At 36.7% G+C, this 23,775-nt stretch overlaps 1 protein-coding gene across 2 annotated transcripts in view; it reads right to left on the bottom strand.

Moving 5' to 3' along the window:
• Nucleotides 1-23,775, bottom strand: part of LOC143369385 (protein gooseberry-neuro) — a 125,115-nt gene that overhangs the window by 45,601 nt on the left and 55,739 nt on the right. For both annotated transcript variants that reach the window (XM_076813257.1, XM_076813256.1), the window contains exon 3: nucleotides 22,395-22,506. In XM_076813257.1, the coding sequence (XP_076669372.1) occupies nucleotides 22,395-22,506 (112 nt within the window). The remainder of the gene's footprint in view (nucleotides 1-22,394; nucleotides 22,507-23,775) is intronic.

Here is a 23,775-nt window from a genome sequence, read left to right on the forward strand (position 1 = left end):
CCCAAGATACCAGTTAAGGGTTAAATAAGTATCCGGATGACTGAATATAAATTTTGTGGGTATCCGAGTACTCGGATATCCGTAAATCCGAGAATTAGTAAGAGACCTAGTAAAAATTGAAAAGTTCGCGTCGGAGCGTTGCGCCCGATGAGGATCAGTCGGTATGAAAGTTACATGGATGCATGCGCGTAAAGAGATAAAGAGCAGAAATTGGTTAAATCAATGTCGAATATTCTCAGCGGCGTGTCGATCATTGATACAATCAATAAAGCTGATTGTGAATCACTTAGCGGTGTTGTTCATCGGTCGGCCGGCTCCGATTATGTAGGAGTTCGGAGGCGGTGTAAAGGATCAGAATGGATATACATATAACACACGCAGGGAGGATGAGAGGAGTGGGCAGGACCCATTAGGCTAATCCCTCGTCGGCGGCCTCAGCCAAAGGAACGAAATAAGAAGGAATGAGAAAGCCACAGGCTACGTGTCATTCCTGCTCGCCTGCCGACACCTATACCCGACTGACTCCTTCATAGCTATGCTACGAGTATATCCTCTCAGAGGTGCTCCCTATCGCGACTGCCCGTCCTCTTCTCATTTTCCTGCGTCCTTTCGTTTCACGTAATTCAGTGACGCGCTGTTTCCTCCCCAAACATCTATTTTGCATATCAAATGTCGCCAAATAGAATATCCATTGTGGAATTCTTGAATGTTGTCGAACAACGTTGTTCCGTTTTATACAATTTACGGTGGAAAATTCGCGCCAGGGACACTTGTAAAAATAAAAGGGTATTGGATATGTATGAGTGGGAAAGCTAATTTCTGAGTTATAATATAAAATGCTTTTATGCGTTATAGAATGTAAATACCAGACATATTTATTGCATCAACCCTAAATCCAGGTCCTATGAAACAATCTTCAGAATTATATGACTGATAAAGTAGTTGGTGTTTAACTTGTTTCAACCAAGGTATCGGGTACGGTATGCCTAGTCAATAGGGCGGAGCGATACTATATAGGCGAAAATTTAATTTTGAATTTTCAGTTGGCCTGGGTGCGGGATAGTTGTCTTTTGGTTAACCAAACACAACTGTGAACAAATTTTGGAAAAATATAACCCAGACCATATAATCATGTAATCATTTTTAGGAGAAAAAGGAACCTGCAGACATGAATATTTTTCCAATTTTTTTTTTTTACTGTTGTGTTTGGTTAATCAAAAGACAACTATCCTGCACCCAGGCCAATTGAAAATTCAAGTTTAAATTTTCCGCTCCGCCCTACTAGTCAATAATCGCGCAAAAGTACTTTCTGAATACTAATACTAAATGAGGTGGAAGTGAATAGACCCTAAATATTCCAGTGATGCAATAAATATTTCCAGTCCTGTGCGTATTCTCTGCTCAGAATACACACAACTTAAAAAAAACCTCAAGGTCCGCACAGAGACTCAGAAATATCAGAGATTTCATTGATTTTCTAATCTAACAATAAATAAATAAAAAGGAAATTAATAATTCGTAAAATAATAGTAATTGAATATTACTATATACCAATACGTAGTAGACAACAAAATACTAATTATGTACAACGTAATTGTAAAGAAAAAAGTATCGTATACCTAACTTAGTAAAAATTAGCCTTCAAACTTATGTATAAACAATTTTTGATTCCTACGAATTTCTTTGCTGATTTTAGCCAGTACCGAACGCGTGGGTAAAATTATTTGCACCATACATTTTTTTACTGGATACGAATGGTATCACATCATAAATGTCACAAAAAAATTGAAGTCTAAATAGTGGAAAATTTTAAATATTTCTTCGCAGCCTAATATTTTATCGCCTTGTTGTTTCATTACTAAATGGTATAATAGAAATTAAATTAACGTTGATACACTATAATAACAGGGGACACCGAAAACGTTATGTAACAACATTAGAGAATGACAACAATATCAAAAACAACAAAATATAATAGTACAGAAAACAAGTCAATTGAAACTATATATATAGTTTATATATAGTTTCAATTGACTTGTTTTCTATATATAGTTTATATATAGTTTCAATTGACTTGTTTTCTGTACTATTATATTTTCTTGTTTTTGATATTGTTGTCATTCTCTAATGTTGTTACATAACGTTTTATATATATATATATATATATATATATATATATAATATAATATATATATAAGTATCCATAACTTACGATTAGCAGTTAAAATGCCTAACTGAAAAAGGGATAGAATCAGCAAAAACCAAACTTACATTTATTTGACCTGTTACATACATGACATGAAAGTACATACAGGTACTTATAATTGTATTCGTCCACCCTGTATGCAACATATTTTACATACTAAATCAGCTTCAAAGTTAAAATTCAAAATTCTAATAATTTATATTAATATAAACCACGATGAATATACTTTTGTTTTTGGTGCATTCAATTGAAAAATCGTAAACAGCATTATTTAAAAAAAAAAGTATTATTATCCACGATAATAGCAAAGATCGTGCAAAACAAGATTCGCCCAAATTGAATATTTAATTTATACAAACGTAAGTACAATACACAATTGCTACGACTTAATCTATTATGCATAGATTCATCTAATTATCTCTGAAATTCGGGCTTATCTTAACATTAAGCTTATTTAACATTACTTAAGTAAGTAAAATATGTTATACACACGAGGTGGGCGGATACTTTTATAAAACACTGTGCACGTATGTACTTATACGTTTTAAACTATCCTACGTAATGGAATAGTTGTCGATTAAATAATTATAATAACGATTAAAAGTGATAAGTATTCTCGTAAGAGTGGACGCAAGAAAACTTGTATGGATCAAGATTTAATTAAAAGGTATTAAACATTAACGACGGTCATTCACATGGTCAAGGAGTGCTTCAGCACGAGCGGCGCGATGGATATCTTTAATTGAAGGGTTGACTCTAAGCGGCCGGCAACACTTCTTAAAGAGTGCTTTAAAAATATCCCTTGTCGGCTTTATGCTTGTCCTGCTTCATATTTTATTTATTAACATTTACCGTGTACATTTTATTAAACTATTCTTAACCACCAATTGCAACAAATTGGTCGACTTTCAAGTCCTTTTGCTTGCCACTAATTAATACTTGCTTTTGCAGTATAACGTTCATAAATGATGAACAGAAAGTTATAAAAAATTAATTAGATTAATTTTAGTATGGAAGATGTGTTAAGCTCCAACAAAAAGACGGAAATCCAGGAAGATGTTACAGATGTGAGAAGATTTAATGAAATTATTCCATTTGCAACTTTTCGTGGAATGTAACTTACATTCAATTGAGTCTCCTTCATTCATATGCAGCAATAACACAGCTTTACCGAGCAATAATGTGGTTTTCAATCTGCACAAATAAATAGAAGATGAAAAAGTTGGTGGAACCGTCTCTGTCAGAACGTGGGAATTTCAAAAACTATTGAATTACCGACAACACTGTAGCATTGTTAACGAATGGTTTCTTCAAAATAATCTGTATCTGTTGTTACTCCAGATCTACTTGCAATATTACATGTAAGTCAGTAAACCTCACAGCTGAGATTTAATGTTTTTGAGAGCAAAACAATCGAAGGTGCTATATCTTTTAGATATTGGCAGTAACTGAAGCAATTTTCTTAATTGCTGCTAAGTCCACAGTGTTAAATCCATGGTTGATTCTCTGAGTCCTCCCCAGAGTCTATTAGTGGGTTGGTACCCAGCAGTGTCGTGCAACCTATGCTCTGGAGCATAGGCACTTCCCCCCACTTTAGCACTGTTAGCATGTAAATGAACGTTAATTGAAGACGAAATAAAAGCTCGTAAGGGGCCCAAATCGTGGACCCCAATGGCTTAATCTCAATCTTTTCTCAAATAGTGAACTGCACGGTTCCGTTCTCTGGCAATAATATACTTGCAATATCTTTTCTTTTAGAAGTTCAAACACTAACAAATGCAATTACCGTACAATAAGCCTCTCGACTTTAACCTCTCCCTTCTTTCTTTAAAAAAAAACGTTGGTCCCAATTCTAAACGAATAAGATTTTTACTCGTGACAACCTTTTTTTTGCTCATATTATGCCCGTTTGATTTAGAGATTGTATGTATTCGCGAGTGGTTTTCTACTGCCTTTGCGATCAATGATAACAAATTCTATGTGATCACTACGTTGTAAAATGTGAAACTGAAAATTACTGTTAGGATGAAACACGTCACAATATTTAGTGTAACTCTTTATGTAACTTATCCTTATAAATTTTAAGCAAACAAAATTGTCATGGCAATGCCCCGACCATAGCCACTGATGTGCTGAATAACGTGTGAAAATTTCAGGCTGATTGGTCAAATAGTTATTTTGCAATCCCCTGCACCAGTTCAAAAAATGTCGTTTTGTGATAATCGCGTTTAAAGTTTTAAAACAAATTAAAAAAATTCTTTTAATTTTTTGTTGTATAATATAAGAGTAGATTAATAAATACCAAAAAGATTTATTGCATTACATGTTGTATCTACGGAGAAAAAAATCTTTAAAAGCAGCTTAATTTTTCAAAGCGTCACAGTGGAGTGACCCCTTAAACTATATGCATATGCTTTCGCGATTCTTTAATCGATAAGATCTTGTAATTAGTACGTTTTCAAAAATTGCTTGTCGATTACATGTACACAAGATATAGGGGTCGATAAATGAGCACCACTGCGGACGTGTGGCAGGCGGTCCGTTTGATCTCCGCGGGACCCTCATGGGACCGGCGGTCCCGGCTGTCCTCCTTCTCTCTCGCGTCTTGCCTCTTCCTCTTCCTTCACATTCTCCAGGATCCAACGTGTAAGGATATAGCTGTCCTTTTCTTTCTCTTTCTCACCTTCTCTTTTATATACTGTTGCTTTCCGTACACTCTCCTCTCTCGTTTTCTCTCTAAAAATAAATGATCCGTACGTGCATCCTTCTCTCTGATATCTTGCTTCTCCCTCCGTTTCATCATACTCGGGTCTCTTCGTTCATCGTCTTCTCACCGTTTCCTCTCTCACTTCCGCCGACTATATTTATTTATGAGATCCTATCCCTCATCCTACCCCTTCCCTCGCTTCGAACCTCGAATTCTCTCCCTCCCACAACAGCGTGCCTGACGGTCTGGACTTTTAAGACTTCGGAACACCTGTACCGCTAATTCCTCCTTGTCTACCTGTATCACTCACGAAAACAAATTCCCGCCTCGTGTCAACGGGAACTGACTCGCACGTTTAATCGAAGGCGATAGAAATCACAATATCTTGGAATTCGGTTCAACATTCGACACCTACACGGATATCGATGCTTTTATTTTCAAGTACACTCAGAGTTCTGTACCTAGATTCAGAAAACAAACGTTTCTACTTCGTTTATTGTGTCTCCCCAGTTCGTTGTAGCTCCACTTTTGGTAATTTTATTTTCTGGTATTTACTTACAGTTACAAATCCTATTAATTCCCCCAATAATTGTAAACATTAAGAACCTTATAATTAATTTTTTTTTAAGATTTTATATATGTATGAATTACGTTATAAAAATATGAAAATCGATTAACATACAAATACTGTTTGCTTTGTGATTGATTGTATTCAATATATATGTATTTGCACAGTTATATGCGATTATGTAGGGTAAAGGACACCATTACCGGACACAATCTTAATTTTCATGATTTATAAAATCCAGGTTATATAAATTAAAATATAATGTTCTTATAATAACATTTGAAATTACAGTTTTCTAAATAAATGAAGTTTTTTATAATTAATGTAGGTTAAACATGTCAAAAATGTATAGAAATTCTCATTCTAGCAATTATCGGCATTTCATCATTTTCATTATCAAAATGGCTAAGCATCACTTACATCAGTGATTTAATAATATCCTAAAAAATTAAAGCGAATCCGGGGACTGCGTCAATTGTTGACTAAACAGTTACCCGATGTTCGTGAACGTTCGAAGGATATAACCTATTTTCGAATCGACGTAGATGTTTTCATTAAAGTAACAATATTTGTGAACATTTAAGAGAATTCTTAACATTAAAAATTTTATTTGGCAGATCTGAATATGAGTAAAACTATAAGAAAATAATACAGCAAAGATTCGAATAACAAAGCATTAGAGGTTATAACCTCCCATCAATCTTCGGTAAATGCAGCCAGCATACAGTTTGGCATTCCAAGGAGCACGTTACTCGTCAAAATTAAGAACAAATATTAGGACAAAAAACCAGGACCAGAATCTCACGAAGATGTTTTAGTTAAGTGGATAATGCATCTAGACAGTGTCCGGTAGCTCGGGCACGGTGAGTAGTTCTCAAGCTTTAAGCGTGTCCGGTAATTACGACAAAATTTTGTTTTACATTTTTGATAATATCTCTTTAATATTTCATTATTTATTTAAATCAAAAAGTTCATCCTGAACTTAAGGAAAAGCTTAATAATCAGTTCACTGCAAAACATTCTCAGAATGTATGAAAGCTTATGTTAAAATTCTTAAATAACTTTCATGCCATCATTAAATGTCCGGTATATGGGCCCTACACCCAACCTAGTGACGGGTTGCAGGACGATTTAGAACGTCTTGAGCTAAAGTCTGAAACTGAAGAAGTTCCAGAACGTTTTGCAATAGTATTGCCTTGGGAATCTTATATAATTTTGTAAAATTTTTAAACTTTTCCGGGGTACTGAAAATCCTTAAATTTCTTAAGGGGACCGTCCGGTTAAAACACACGAAAAATAGGTAATCTTTAGGATTATTTTTAAAAAAAAGTATACAACTTGCAGTAAAAAAAACCTTATGGTCTTTTTTTATTCGTTCTCTAAGGCTATAAAAACTTAATTTTTCATTTTTCTATAACGTTTCGAATTTTACGTGGCGATCAGTGCACTGCTGCCACAAAAGAAGCGTAAACGGTAGAGAGTAGAACTCGACGTAGAATTGGCTGAAATTGAAAAACCAAATATATTTGTATAGGTTATATCGATCACTATCGAATCACCCTTTAAGAAGGCAAATACAGCAAAATGGCGTTATTGGTACACGTTTCAACACAAACATGCGAAAGGGGGTAGTGCTGCGCCTAAAAATGTTAATAACGAAGAACTATGACCTCTAAAATTGATGATCAAAGGTTGATGCGATAGTGAATTCAATTGCAAATAAAATTCCACCAAGTTTTTTAGAATCGGTTAATAATTTCTTTTGTTATGCTGTCTACCGTTTGGAAAAATCATGATTTGAGAAAAATGCTTTAAAGTTTTATGTAGGGTAACGGACCCAATTACTGACACCTAAACAACTACTGTCACCTTAAGCTATTTTACTTAAAATAACGAATAAATAAACGTTGTAAAGTCATACACAAAAAGAATTATGTAATTCAACATATAATCTGTACTATAGATTATATACTATAGCTTATTTATTCGTTATTTTAAGTAAAATAGCTCATGGTGACAGTAATTGGTTAGGTGTCAGTAATTGGGTCCTGTACCCTAAGTGCCGAGTGTTTAAAAAATCATTGCGTGGAACTCTCACGCGTTAGAAGTGAAACTTCTTATTAAATATCAAAACAGTTAATTTTTCTTAATTTGAATAAGTTTTATTCCACTGCATGTTCATCGAAAAGTAGACTGTGTGGAATATTTGCTTCTCCTGGTGCAAAACGAAGATAATTTTCATCATTCCAAAAGAGTGTTTGCTGTTGTGTAGTGAGACTATCTTCGATTGGCGTGCCTTCACTAATTTCATCTATAGGAATTTGATTAACATCTCATCGCAAGAACATTCTCATTATGAAACAAAGATTCATAAGCTCTAATGCTGTACAGCCTGTAGAGAGGAGTTTCAAATAGACATTGCAGCCAATTTTTTATGTTTCGTTATTTCACCAAACCAACTAAATAACGTGACTTATGTATTTCTTTCTTAATATGAACATTAACATGGACATTATTAATATAATGATCGTCATCAGTGTTTCTTGGCAAATGATTCACCATCGTATTTACAGACACTGGAACATTAATAATTTGCCCGAGGACCCCATGTGCATGTCGCAAGTGTCGAGTTTGAATGAACACTATCCTGGGTGAAATTAAACTCTGTGACAACAAATCTAATGTAGGTAACTGAGAAGGTATTTGTGGATATACCAAACCATTTGACTTGGATGACGTTGGAATGTTATTATTTCGAGTTAGACAATTTCTGCATATGTTGCAGTTGCACGTTACCACATGTTGAATGTTAATGGCTGGGAAAGCAGTATGTAAGAGTTGTTGATGCTTGGGATCAACTGGTTTCACGTCGTTCTTAAACCATATTCGAACACAAATGAAGCAAACGTTACCAAGCTTATAGTTCAGAAAATGTGTTTGAAATTCTTGATGGGCAGTTTTAACTGGTGCATCGGTACTTGTTGATGGCACAGCTGAATCATATTCATTAAGTTTATCCAAGGCAGCAAATGAAGCCTTACTTGTAGAATGTAGCGGGTAACATAGTCAACGCGACGGTGCCGCTGGAATGCGTATACTTGATCTGCGCAAATGCGTGACGTGTAGGAGGAGCTTGCCAAAAGTGACGTAGTAAGGAGTAGTAGAGTGGGAATAGCTATTGGAAGTGGAAACTCGTGAAGTCGCAGGGAGTAGTAGTTGGAGAATCCTCGCATATACAGGGTCAACGTTTTATCCTGCAACCCGCGCTCGCGCGAACAGGTAAAATGGCAACAGCGCCTCACGGACGCGTTCCACTACAACCATGCACCGTCCCGGCGTCCGGAGAGCTGCCAGCAATCGCTGGACAGAAGTGATGTCCGAGCTTCAAGAATTTTGAGATGATCTCTTTCAAATTAACGTCGCAAAGAGCTACTCAGAATTTCCCGGCCCGGGTTGAAAAATTTGGGGCCTTTTTCGTATAACTTTTGAACTATAAAAGATATTGGAATGCAATTTGCGCCGAAAAATGAGAAAAAATTATTCCCTCTTAATGATGGGTAATTTAACATATTTTACATTTACTTAATTTTTTTCTATCAATTTTTTAACCACAATTGTTGTGAAAAGCTTTTGCAAACTATTGTATTTATTTGATACTGTATTTTTTGGTGCTTTTAAAATTCGTTTTGTTGATAAATTATAGGCTAGTTGTTTCTGTATTATTTCTTTCAAAAATTGAGAAATTAAATTTTTATTCAATTATGTGTTAGTTCTGCAGTCCTCAGAATCTATTGTTCTGGTTTTATTTTTTTATGATTTTATCCTTAATGCAGTGCATACCTAGATCAGACGTAAGGGGTATCTAATGGGACGTGTCTTTGATTCTGGCGGTGTTTGAATTTTTTTTCTAGAATCTATGTGTCTGAATGTTTCAACCTTTTAGCTACTCAACGCCACGCCTATATCGGTTTCCTTTAATGTCATTTTTTGGAACGATGAATTTCTCGATATTGAACGAAAAATCTCTCCGCACAGGGGTACAGCGCCGCGGTCAACCCTGTCGTAGCTAAAATTTTTTAAATTGAGACGGGTACGAGATCAGTCGACATTATTTTCAAACCTCATTACAGTAATCTGGTGTGCCAGTGGTAAACAGATCATAAAAGCGGGGCGGGCGGCTCGATTACCTGGGCCGGGAAATTCCCAATAGCTCTTTGCGACGTTAATTTGAAAGAGACCATCCTAACATTTTCGGAGCTCGGGCATCACTGCTGTCGCTGGCAGCTCTCCGCTGGGCCGGTGCATGGTTGTAGTGGAATGCGTCCGCGAGGCGCTATTGCCATTTTACAAGTTCGCGCGAGCGCGGGTTGCAGGATACAACGCTGACCCTGCATGGAGCTATACATATACACTAATACGACTCGTGCACACGCCGTACGAGGATTTCCTCGCTACAATATTTTTTCGCTGAAAGCTCGCGGCTCGGAACCGGCGCGGCGGTGAGCATTCAACGTAGAGGGGGGTGTACCTACTATTCCGAGCGATAGTTTCTCCCTCCTTTCTTGCCGAAGGCAAGAGCGAGATGGAACGAGAGCGAGTCATAGGAACTGAAAACGGGCGAGGAGCGGTACGAGACAAACGACGCGTTGTACTTTGTCTCGCTCCGTCTTTCGAACGCTTCGAACGAATATCAGAATTATCAGGCGCCCGAAAGCCAGAGCGAGACAAAGTATCAACGCCTCGTCGGTCTCTTACCGTTCCTCGCTCGCTTTTGGTCCCTATGACGCGCTCTCGCCTAGTGCTGTTCAAGTACCCGGAAAAAGCAAGCCAAGCCTAGCTCGGCTCGAAAAGCCGGGCCGAGCCAGGTACCCAAAACAACCGAGCGGCTCGGATAGAATCAAGCGGATTGAATTTTTCCAAGCGGCCCGAAAGAAACCGGGTGGATTGGACAGAAACGAGCGATCCTCTCGACCTTCATTCGGACCGTTCGTTTCTTTCCAAGATACCCGGTTTGTTACGGCCCGCCTGCTTACTTTCCAAGCCGCCCGGTTTCTTTCGGGCCGCTTGAAAAAAATTCAAGTACTTGGTTCTATCCGAGCCGCTCGGTTGTTTCGGGCCGCTTAAAAAAAATTCAAGTACTTGGTTCTATCCGAGCCGCTCGGTCCTTTCGCGTACCCGGTTCGGCTTGATTTTTCCGGGTACTTGATCAGCTCTACACCCGGTTTTTGTCGGGTCGCTTGGAAAAATTCAATCCGCCCGGTTTCTGTCGGGCCGCTTGGGAAAATTCAAGTACTTGGTTTTATCAGAGCCGCTCGGTTCTTTCGGGTACCTGGCTCGGCACGGAAACCGAGTCCCGGATTGGTTCGAATGTCAAGCTACCCGAATATTCAAGTACTCGGACAGTCTCGCCTTCGCAGGATAGGAGTAAGCGGAAGTGGTAGGTATAGCGATTTTTGGTGGGAGAAGCGTTTCACACTTCCGTCACACCCGCGAAAACTTACGCTACTATAGCTAAAGAAGTTTCACTTCAAAAATTCTATTTAAACACGCATTCTTAAAAGGTTGAACATTCGAAAAATTAAATAAAAAAAATCGATTTTAAACCGGACGGTCTCCTTACTTTTCTCCTTATAAGACCGAGTCACGGTAAATATTTCAGCACTGATATAACGCTGTACTATATATTGACTACTATCGGCCTTGCTACTACAATGCGTTATATATAAAATGATCATCCCGCGGAAATAAATAAATAACTTTCAATTTTTTAATTTTGGTACTTTGCATTCAACGTCGAAATGATTACAGGGATTTGTAAAATAATCACAAGAAAAATTGTCGATATCATTAAAACACTAGCAAGTAGGGTTAACATTCTGAAAAGTGTAAATATTTTTGAGACTCTCAAGAATTTCAAATTTATTTCCACCTAGTTTGAAACTGTCTCAAAACCTGGAAAAGAAATGTGTAAGAAATGGTATTGAAGTCCCATTGGTTAATCTACCTACTATCAATAAAAATTGATAGTAGGTAGATTAAACTGGCGAAATTCCATATAATTAAATAGAAGTTATAGGGTAACTCTAAAATATAAATGCTATTCTTAAATTAATCTATACACGCAATTTATGTCTGTCGTGTCCACGATATTGAATAAAATACAATTTACCCACCAAATAACCCTGATCTTGTCAAGCCTTGCAATGAATAGATTTATTATTAATTCTTAGTTCTTTAGTAGTATCACTTTTAGTTAATGAAGTACAATCTACGGGCCTATAAGTTTTTACAAATTAAAGCTATACAATAAGAGCAGTCGACGAGTGAGAAAATTTTTCAAGGACAGAGTGTGATTGCAATCTTCAGAATTTATCGAATACATGCTTGCCCTGACTGGCTGATTAACGATTTTACGTATGTATGTATACGAGCTTTATGCCAGTGTGCGAGAGTGAGTAAGGATAATTGTATAGTGCAGTGAAAAAATAGCGTTCAGGCATTAATCCTTTCGTTACGGGTGCCGACTATAGTCGACAGTGTCGACACTCATGCGACGACCCATGTGTACGGGTGTAGACTATAGTCGACACCCATGGGACGACCTGTGTACGGGTGCCGACTGTAGACGACACCCATGCGACCACCTGTGTGTACGGGTGCCGACAGTGTCGACACCAATTTGACGACCTGTGTGTACGGGTGCCGACTATAGTCGACAGTGTCGACACCCATGCGACGACCTATGTGTACGGGTGCCGACAGTGTCGACACCCATGCGACGACCTGTGTGTACGGGTGCCGACTATAGTCGACAGTGTCGACACCCATGCGATGACCCATGTGTACGGGTGTAGACTATAGTCGACACCCATGGGACGACCTGTGTGTACGGGTGCTGACAGTGTCGACACCCATGGGACGACTTGTGTGCGGGTGCCGACTATAGACGACACCCATGCGACGACCTGTGTGTATGGGTGCCGACAGTGTCGACACCAATTTGACGACCTGTGTGTACGGGTGCCGACTATAGTCGACAGTGTCGACACCCATGCGACGACCTATGTGTACGGGTGCCGACAGTGTCGACACCCATGCGACGACCTGTGTGTACGGGTGCCGACTATAGTCGACAGTGTCGACACCCATGCGACGACCTGTGGGTACGGGTGCCGACTATAGTCGACAGTGTCGACACCCATGGGACGACCTGTGTGTACGGGTGCCGACAGTGTCGACACTCATGGGACGACCTGTGTACGGGTGCCGACTATATACGACACCCATGCGACGACTTGTGAACACCGAAGATTACCGACGTGCACACTTTGCGGCGCGGTACCCCGTTCAGTGGCGTCACTCCAGCGGAGCGGACTGCCGTAAGGAAAGGGTTAAAGGAAGTGCAAAACGATTTAATGGATGATTATACTTATTAAATATATAATTGACTAGCATAATACCTCCCGCGCATCGCTTCGGGCCTAAGAGGTATTAAGGATTACATGAACACACATTTCACCCTTTTTCACCACCCTCCTAGGGGTTGATTAGAGCAAAATCATGAAATTACTTTTTAAGCATTTATGTGGGTAAGCTTTCGAAGTAAAAACCAAGGTGATATCTAATCGGGCCTAAGAGATATTAAGAAATCCGTGAAGACACATTTCACCCTGTTTCACCCCCTTAGGGGTTGATTAGGGAAAATTGCTGAATCTAGTTTTTAGGCATTTGTGTGGGTAACCTTTGTAAGTAAAAACCAAGTTGATATCTAATCAGGCCTAAGCAATAATAAGGAGTCCGAGAACAAATATTTCACCCCTTTTTACCGCCTTCAGGTTGGATTTTAAAAAAATCCCTACTTACCGGGCACCTACGTCGCTAAAGGAATATACCCTCCGAATTTCGTGTTTCTAGGAACAGTGGTTTGGGCTGGACGGTGATGAATCAGTATAAATTAATGATGTGTTTAAGAAAAAAGATGAACCAGAAGAAGATAATTGTAAAATAAAGATATGTAGATAAATCATACGGTGTCATACGAAGTCATAAGTTACAAATAGACGACTAAAGTTGGTCATTCTATTATTACGAAAACCGCATGACTGTTTAAATAGTTAATCATGATTATGATTTTGATTCTTCCTTACATCGTTGTACAATACTTCAATTTTGCATTAATTACGAAATTGCCAACACGAGTTCCATGCATCGTAAACGAAATGTCACTGGTATGGAAGCAATATGCTCTACACATTGGAAAAGTTTAACTAAATGAAACAACTTGTAATTCAATAACAAATTATTTATGTGTCCATAGTTGTTAAGCCTTTCATGTTTATTTTTTATGCTATGAAAGTTAACTAATTTTTATCACACCATATTTAATCCGAAACCAATCCAACTATCCTATTTATTATACAAGTAGCTGTCTCGAGAAGGGGTATAGATAGGGTGTAGGGCCCATATACCGGACATTTAGAGATGGCATGAAAGTTATTTAAGATTTTCAATATAAGTTTTCATACGTTCTGGGAATTTTTTGCATTGCACTGATTATTAAGCATTTCCGTAAGTTCAGGATGAAGTTTTTGATTGAAATAAATAATGAAATATTAAAGAGATATTAGTAAAATGCAAAACAAAATTTTGTCGTAATTACCGGACACGCTTAAGGGGACTAGGCATTCGAAAAATCGATTTTTTATTGCATTTTCTGAAAGCACTATCCTTTCTGAATAAAATGCCGCTTGGTGTATAGTGAAATTCGCAAAATTGTAGATTTGGCAGCTAAAAACGTCAAGTGCCAACCTATAGCGTCGCCTTCGCCCAGAAACTTTAAATGCGTTGTTCTCGAATATTTTTTCTCTTCATTTTTTCCTGATTGCGAGCGAATTGAGGTTCAAATCGACTTGGAAAAAATTACAGGATGTGTAGAACATGTGCCATTTCGGCGCAAACCTCTGATATGGTCCGTAAAAATTCGCGACTTTCATAAAAAAAATTAAGAAGTCACCGGATTTTAGTAGCGCACCATCACTGTATTCTTTTCTTACAGTTTTACTCATATTCAGATCTACCAAATAAAATGTTTAATGTTAGAAATTCTGTTAAACGTTCACAAATATTGTTACTTTAATGAAAACTTTCGCTTTAATTTTTTAGAATATTATTACACCACCTCCATATGCATTTTTTATTATTATTTGAACTCAGTACTATCCCTACATAATTATTTTTGTACATAATATCAATTGAATTATTATTATATCGACTCTTAAATGTAAGTGATGCTTGGCCACTTTGATAAAGAAAATGGTCAAATACCGATAATTGCTAGAATGAGAATTTCTATACATTTTTTACGTGTTTAACCTACATTAATTAGAAAAACCTTCATTTATTTGAAAAACTATAATTTAAAATATTATTATAAGAATGTTATATTTTAATTTACCTATATAGCCTGGATTTTATAAATCATGAAAATGAATATTGTGTCCGGTAATAGGGGGCCGTCCGGTATATGGGTCCTTTACCCTATGTATAGCGCAAGTGACGCGAAAGACAGTGGAAAAAAAGAAGAAGCAGAAGAGGAATAATGCGCGCCTCGTCCCGTGAGATATTGACACTCTTGTAATCCATTTGTCGGGCGTGTGAGCAACCTATATAGCTAATCCTGCTCACGCCCACCGAAGATTAAATCCCGAAGGTTTCCCGGCTGACTTGGACTACTTGATGTAACCGGCGACCAAAGACCGGACTTAAAATCTTGTGCACGTCAAACTTCATTCGTAGACACAGGAGGTTAAAAGCTCTTGATGACCTTCGACGATGGATCGACTAAATTCCTTTTTCTTTATCTTTTATTCGCTATATTGCGTCGCTACCATTTTTCTTCCCTTTAATCCCTTCGCTCTCTTTCTCCATTTTTTTTCGACTAGAGTAACGAGTAATTGACGCATCAAAGATTATGCAACGTCTTATGGCGTTCTATTTCTCAAGCATTCAATGACGAGAATGCTCTGATTATATGTATAGATAAATATTAAATCCCAAGAAGTTGCTCCGCGACGTCATATTACGATGCACAATTTCATCGTTGGATAAGTTAGGAATACGAAGGTTTCCTTCGGATTATTTGATTAGAGTTTCACATTGTTTGATGCGACTGCATTTGAGATGTTAAGAAGTAAACCTAACACTTACAATGAGTGTAAGAAAAGGTGATTGCGATCATCAACCCTTCGTTGACGCACCTCCTTTTTCGATTAACTTTAACATACCTGTCAAGTGTGGCTCACACCCAGAGCAAGTTTTGAACGACTGCCATTCTCATCTAAGGAATCCAATTATTATGAAAAAATCATGGATCATTTTCAAAGTCTCTAGAATGTATTCCCATAGCTGTTTGATTGAAATTTTATTACAATTTAGTAAAAAAAAAAACGAAGAAAATCTTTAAAAAATTGTAACTTGTACAAATTTCAATATTAGATGCTAAAAATCTACAGAGTTGTTGTTCGGATATTAGATTTGCAGGAAAAAATAGTTTGTAAGTAGGCGTTGGAAAAAAGTATTTATTTTGCATATAGAAGGTACGGAGCGTCAGAATCAGCTTCTGGGTGGCTCACACCCAGAGTGTCAGCGAAGGGTAAAAACAAATTGCAAATTTTTGAAAATGATTAGTTATCAAAATGAATTTTCTAGTATTTTATTTTCATAGTTAATCTTTTTGTACTATACAAATTGTAAAGTAGTTGAATTCGTTGACGTGCAAGATGATGGTAAACAAGAACAATGCACTAACGAGAAGAGGTTACAGGCAGTGTGACTAGATTTTAGAATCCTATGGTGCAAACTCGTAAAGGCAAAAGCGCCCAATAGCCAAAGCAGGTATTATTAACCAGAATTATCGTTTCTTTGGATTAGATGATAATACAAATACAGTTTACAGATATAGAAGTAACTTAAGGGGAGGTTCCGGTCTAGAGCCCATAAAATAGGTGATATTTAGGAATTAATTAAAGGAAAACTACTAAATATAATTTAATGGGACTTTTTGCATTGTATTAAGGATGTCTTAGATTATAGAAATATATTTTTTGTTTTATAATTAATCATTGCAGACGGCACTGGGGAGTCGTTAAAGTCGAGGCGTAAAAAAAATTCATCCAAATCGGTGGGACCTGTATCCCCAAAAGTTATTATCCGATTCGACTGAAACTTTTTTTATTTTGAAGAATATACTTCTGGCTAGGGGGAGGGGCAGAAAAGAATAAAAAAGTAATATTTTTTAGAAGACAACGACACTTGAAGTTTGAAATCCCTTTTTCCCTATATTTTTCGTCCTTTCAACGCCTATAAAAATTATAAATTATCAATATTTTAAAATGTTAATGTTTCCTCCACTACACAAAAGTATATTCTTCAAAATAAAAAATGTTTCAGTCGAATCGGATAATAACTTTTGGAGATGCAGGTCCCACCGATTTTGAGAACACTGTTTCGAGAAAAATGCGTTTATCTAGAGACGTGGTAGCATCTCAACGCCAAGTACTTACACTAGGCGTCAAAACGGCTTCCCTTCGGAAATTTGGCAACGTTGCATGTCACTAGGCAGAGGCGGATTTAACTGCGGGCGCACCGGGCGCGCGCCCGGGGCCCCGACTTCTGAGGGGCCCCACAAAAACCAACTTTCCACTTTCTTTTAATGACACCAAATCAAATTTGATTTCATATAGTAAGCGGATCGTAAAATTGTAAGCGAGAAAAGTATAAGACTGTGCAACGCTGCGCAATTTTGAAGTAACTATTGCTAAGGAGGGCGACGGAACACCGTCTCCGAAATAGTTTTTCCGAGAAGTGGTTGCTACAGAACGATCATTTGCGAGATGACCCGGCTAACAGCGATCGAGAGTAACCGGCCTATAATTTTTGTTGTTTAAATGTCTAATTATTAGTTTATTATGCGTATAGTATACTTTTTCGTATGTTTAACTATTAGTTCAAAACTTTGTGATTATAATTGTATTATTAATTATATTATACATATACTTTGTTCAAATTTTATTGAAATTAAAACATTTTGAGTACATAATCTGTTTATGTGTTTAAAAATATGGTTAACGTGATTTTATTCTTCCTGTCTTTCCCTTTTTTGTAAGGGGCCCCATATTTTCTATTGCGCCCGGGGCCTCAACCGACCTTAAGGGGTTAGGCCACCTTGGACAGAGCAAAATTGCAGTCACTTTCGGCATTTCTTTTTAGGAAGATAATGAAATAAACAGAAAAATTAATGTAAAGACTGTTATTGTACCACTCTCGCCGGAAAAAATCGTATTTTTTTTTCCTACAAAATGGCGACGGTAGAGCCGTGATACGCAAGATCTTGAGGAACGACGTTTTCCACGGTGTTCAATCTCACGGCTATACCGTTTGACCTAGAACAAAAAACCAAAAAGTTTTATTTTCTCCATGACGAAATTTAGAGAATTACGTAGCGGTTTTGCGATATCTTGAATATATCCTTTGCAATTGACACTTTTATAAAAAAAAAACTGCACTTTTTCTCCCCATGATCACCATTCCGAGACAAATTAATATTTCTGGATTTCCCTACGTACTTCACTAGATTGAGGCATGTAGAAAATAAAACCATTTGATTTTTTGTTCTAGGTCAAACGGTATAGCCGTGAGATTGAACACCGTGGAAAACGTCGCTCCTCAAGATCTTGCGTATCACGACTCTACCGCCGTCATTTTGTAAAAAAAAAATACGATATTTTCCGGCGTGAGTTGTACAATAACAGGCTTAATATTAAATTTTCAGTTTATTTCATTATCTTCCTAAAAAAAAATGCCGAAAGTGTCTGCAATTTTGCTCCGTCCAAAGTGGCCTAACCCCTTAATCCGCCTCTGTCACTGGGCATAACTCAGCGGTTCTAGTGACATGCAACGTTGCCAAATTTCCAAAGGGAAGCCGATTCTGGTCTCTAGTGTACATGTTCGACACCCTGTATAGTGTATATACATATGTCGACTGTCGCTGCCGTGTATCTTTACTCGTCGCCCGGCTACTCCAACCTAACCTGAAACTTGATTAATTAATATCTCATCACGCCTGCAATATTTCCTAAATTTAATGGCATTTTTCTTATGTAAACCGCATATGAGCTTTCGAGTAAGACCAAATTCAATAAAATTGGTTCGCGTATGACATAGATATCGTAATATCGTCTCATGGATCAGTCGGAAACGGTAAAATAAAATCCCAATAAAAAACTTCAAAAAAGTAAAAAAATTACGCCAAGTAATTTGAAATCAAATAAATCACAATAATTACAAAATAAAAAAAAAATGTGAAGTCAAAATGAGCTGCAAGTACTTACATAAAGGTGCTTTCCCGCAGCGTGCAAAGACGGCACTGTGTAACACAATAAATGTCAAAAACAGATGGCCGGGCCTTGAAGTCAAATACTTGCCGTGGCGTGGCAAGGTATTATTCTCAGATCATGAATACCCATACCTTCCCTGTTTTTCAGACAATTTGTCAATTTAAAACTCTGATAATATATGAGTACACTTTCATTATTTTGCGTTTTTAAATAATTCTAAGATCACTCATCGACACCAACACCTTGCCTTTAACAGGCCTACTGCTAATAATTCATCAATTTAAATAAAACTTTGACACATTGCGAACACTTTCATTAGTTTCCGGTTTTTAAAGAATTCTTATTCATTGACACCTTGATCTTGCCTGGCCACGCCAAGTATTTGACTTCCAGGCCTGGCCATATTTTTTTGTCTTTTATTGTGTTACACAGTGTCGCCTTTGCACGCTGCTGGAAAACACCTTTATGTAGTTGCAGCTTATTTTGATTTCACATCTTGTTTTATATTGTAATTTTATTATTATTATCTTCTATTTTTTTATGATTAATTTGATAATATTCTTTTCCGTCCTCGACTTTTTCATGTATACTTGACGTAATTTTTTTACTTTTTTTTTAAGTTTTTTATGGGGATAAAGTTTTACGTGAGCGCCGAGTGGCCAGTTGTTACCCATGCATTTGTCGCTACTCAAATGCCTATAACTTCTAGAATTTTGCGAATTTGACCAAATCCTTTTAAACACGTATTCCTAAAAACATTCCAAAAATGAAGGGGTATCCTCGTGTAACTACAATAAAAGCAAGTGATTTTTATGAATTTTTCTTTAGAAAACTACTGATAATATACGAAAAATAAAGAAAGAAACAACAAAAAGTGAAAGGGCAATTTATTTGTTAGATTGCGGTTTTTTGCAAAAAATGATGCGCAAATTGACTCTCAAAATCGCCGAATTTGCGACAAAGCGCCCAATTTGGCCACACTGGTTACAGATGTGGGGCTACCAATTACGATTTAAAATTTGATAAGAGTGTTTCACACTTTGATAATTTTACACGAATGTGCGAAAATTTTCAATCAACGAAATGAGAAAATAATTTTTCCTTTTTCTGCGGAGCCAAATAGTCTAGCATTTTTTTATTGCCATTAAAGCGCCTTTACTGCTTTCTGAATTATACATAATGCATAGCCGTCCCGTAGGTACAATTCAAAATTCAAACCGGTGAAAACTAACCGTGTTAACCAACACTATTTAGCAAAGTAGTTCCAGAGACACTCGAATATACAGGGCCATAAACAAAAAAGCTTCTACGATCATACACTAATTTTTATTCCACAATTTTTGGAATAAAAATTAGTGTATGATCGTAGAAGCTTTTTTGTTTATTGAGAAGTATTACTGTATTAAAAACTTGGCATATTCAATAAATAATTAAACAAAAAATATTACAATCGAACATTTTTAAGCGAACAGGTGTTCAAGCATTCGTGCACATACGCATTATTTACAAAGATACAATTTAAGATTAAAGTTTCATAGGACGTTTCTTAATTACTGTATGAGAAATATGGTAAAATATTTTCTACTTACAAGGGGAGGACACCATGTGGTAGACATCGATTTTGATGAGCCTTGGCACGATGGATCTATGTCGAAAATAAGTAAATAGGTGTCCGAGCATTTCTGCCAATGGGCCTTAATAATAGAGATATTTACAGGGAAATTATTAAAAATTTCATAGTGGCCGTGGGGTTTTAGTGGGTAAAAATCCCACAACTACCCTGGCGCCCGCGAGGATTTCCCTCTGGAGGAATCGGGGTGCCTTTTGAAGATTTCCCCAAGTTAAAAAAAATAATTTATAAAAAAAAATAATTTATAATTTTTTTTTTTTTAACGTGAAGATATCATCAAAAGGCACCCTGACGCCTCCAGAAGGGAATTCCCCGCGGGCACCAGGGTAGTTGTGCGATTTTTACCCACTAAAACCCCATGGCCACTATGAAATTTTTAATAATTTACATGTAAATATCTCTATTATTAAGGCCCATTAGCAGAAACGCTCGGGCACCTATTTATTTATTTTCGACATAGATCCATCGCGCCAAGGCTTATCAAAATCGATGTCTACCACATGGTGTCCTCCCCTTGTTAGTCAGTTTAGAGTTCTAGACTATTTTTCCCACTTCATGCACACTTCTATTTCTTTACAATTGTCATTACTTATAATTATTACACTAATTTTTGTAATTTTTTTAAAATTACTATTGATTATCACAGTTCGACAGCCATCTGGACTTGTAACATTCAATAGCCATTTATTATAGGTTTTTGTGCCCTGAAAACGAATCCACACACCATTTGTCGCCATCACCCTCAGTTTTTGAGAAATTCGATTTTTAAAAAAAAACTGCAAATTTTCAACTTTGAACATCTTTTGCGTTCAAACAGTAATAGTTATTCGGTTGCTTGTTGCCTCAAATTATTCTATAAACCCTCCCGAATACAACGATATAAGTTATTGGTGCATTATAAACATTTAAATATGTTTAAACAACGATCAAAGGAAAAAGAACACCCGAACTGCACCAATTTTTGCATATACCTTTCTATATATTTTAAAAACTAAGGGTCTAGGAGAAAATCTAACTGGCAGTGGATCGCGCGCCGCCGTTGACTACCACTGTCGACGCCGCACGTTTTGCCAAACTATTTCGCTTCTATATTGAAAACAAACTGTGTCTTACCACTTCTGTTGATGCTGTCTGAAGGAAAAATGTCTGCCGCGTCGCGTGGAGTAGCCAGATTTCCTCCTAGACCCTTAGTTTTGGAAATAAATTAAAAGATATCTTCAAAAATGGGTGCATTTCGGGTGTCCTTTTCCCTTCCATCGTTGTTTAAACATATTTAAATGTTCATAATCCAATAATAACTTATAGCGTTGTATTCGGGAGGGTTCATAGGATAATTTGACGCAACGAACAACCGAAGAAGTATTACCAATTCGACGCAAAAGATGTTAAAACTTGAAAATTTGCAATTTTTTTCAAAATCGAATTTTTTAAAACCTGAGGGTGATGGCGACAAACGGTTTGCGGATTAGTTTTCAGGGGACGAAAAGCTATAAGAAACAGCTATTGATTGTTACAAGTCCGAAAAAAGTCAAATTTTGTCGAACTGTGTTTTTTGTGTATAAAATTATCGCCTTACCAAATGCATATTTATATCCTTGAAATTAAAAAAAAAGGTAAAAAAGTTATATATGTACATACTTCGAAATCACGCCAGTAATCAAATAAATCGTGTCAAATCGTTAAATATTACGATTAATTTACCTCATTTAATAAGGGCCAGCAGTATGCATGTAGAAATAAATTCCAAATAAATTCATTGCACATTTTGCATAAAAGGTAAATACCACGTTATTACTGCGATTTCATTTAAAATATTCAATTTGCGTTTTTTAGCTCGGCCTGACGAATATTTATTAAAAATAAGAAGCAATGTGGATAATGACACTTACCGCCGCCCAGTATGCCGTCGATGGTGTAATCCTTCTTCCCGTCGTCGCCTGGACGTCCACCGCGTAGTAACCTGCTGATAGAGCTGACACTTGGAGGGTCTGAGAAACCTTCCTGTTCGAAATAAATGTCATCGTTATTCATTAGAATGTCGCAGCTGTGGTTGAAGTTTGTGTACTAACTTGCACAGTAATGTAATTCTCAAACCTGTTCTTCTACTACTTTTAAATGCGTCGAATTAAATTGTATACCTACGCATGATATGTATTAAAATATTAAAGTACTAAAAATCCTTACATACTTTTAGGCAATATCCTAAAGCGGGCCAAAAGTCATACGATTAAAAAAAGTGTGAATACATGAAATATTAAATGTTGCATCCGGTTATACAGTGTCCTACGTAAGTTTTGCCCTGGAATTTCAGGATTTTCCTTGAATTTTAAACAAAATTCTCATGGATAAAAGTTGAACTGTATTTAAGTGTACATAATTTCTGTAAATCAGTGTTTCTTTACCTGCATTTTTTTCGTAGACATGGTTGTTAGCTTCTGTTTTTCAAATGAAACTATAACATTTGTTTAATACTTTATATTGGAACAAGTCATAAATTTATATTGGTAAATCCAACTACCATGCATAAGTTGTAAAAAGAAACACAAATAACACAAAAAAATCAAACGAAGTTGGGCAATGTCGCGGTATATCAAAGCATTCGCTTCAGAAACAATCTAATTTTCGTTTAATACGGCACTAGGGAGACAAAAGATTCACGTGTAAATTCATAATTCAAAACACAGAAGATTCACAGGAAAGAATCCACATAACATGTAAATAAGTTCGCCGTAAGTGCATCATAGCGACAAAAAATACATATTTGTTTCATCGAGTGGAGTTATACAATTTACAACAAGATGAATTGTAATTGGAACACTTATCGGTCAAAGGCACTACGACCACTTTTTATGCGTTATTTGTGTTTTTTTTTATAACTCATGCGTAATCATTGAATTTTTCATTATTCGTTCGAATATAAAATATTAAAAACATGATATTGTTCCATTTCAAAAACACAATGTAACATTCATATCTTCGAAAACAAATGCAACTAGGGATCTTACTCTGGTTGACGGAAGTTATGCAAACTTAAATATAGTTTAACTTTTATCCAGTAAAATTTTTTGGAAAATTCAATCAAGGTCCTGTGATTTCGCAGTGACACTTACCTACGTGGGACAGTGTAGTACAACTGTATATATATATATACATATAGTAGGATTCCTAAAATATGTAACCTCTTTCATGAGTGCGTTGCAGTATCGTATAACACTCTTTACAATTTGTTACAAAATAGAGTAACATTTATTGAGATAATATAAGTACACT

The sequence above is a fragment of the Andrena cerasifolii genome, chromosome 5 (assembly GCF_050908995.1).
Source record: "Andrena cerasifolii isolate SP2316 chromosome 5, iyAndCera1_principal, whole genome shotgun sequence".
In the NCBI taxonomy this organism is placed as follows: domain Eukaryota; kingdom Metazoa; phylum Arthropoda; class Insecta; order Hymenoptera; family Andrenidae; genus Andrena; species Andrena cerasifolii.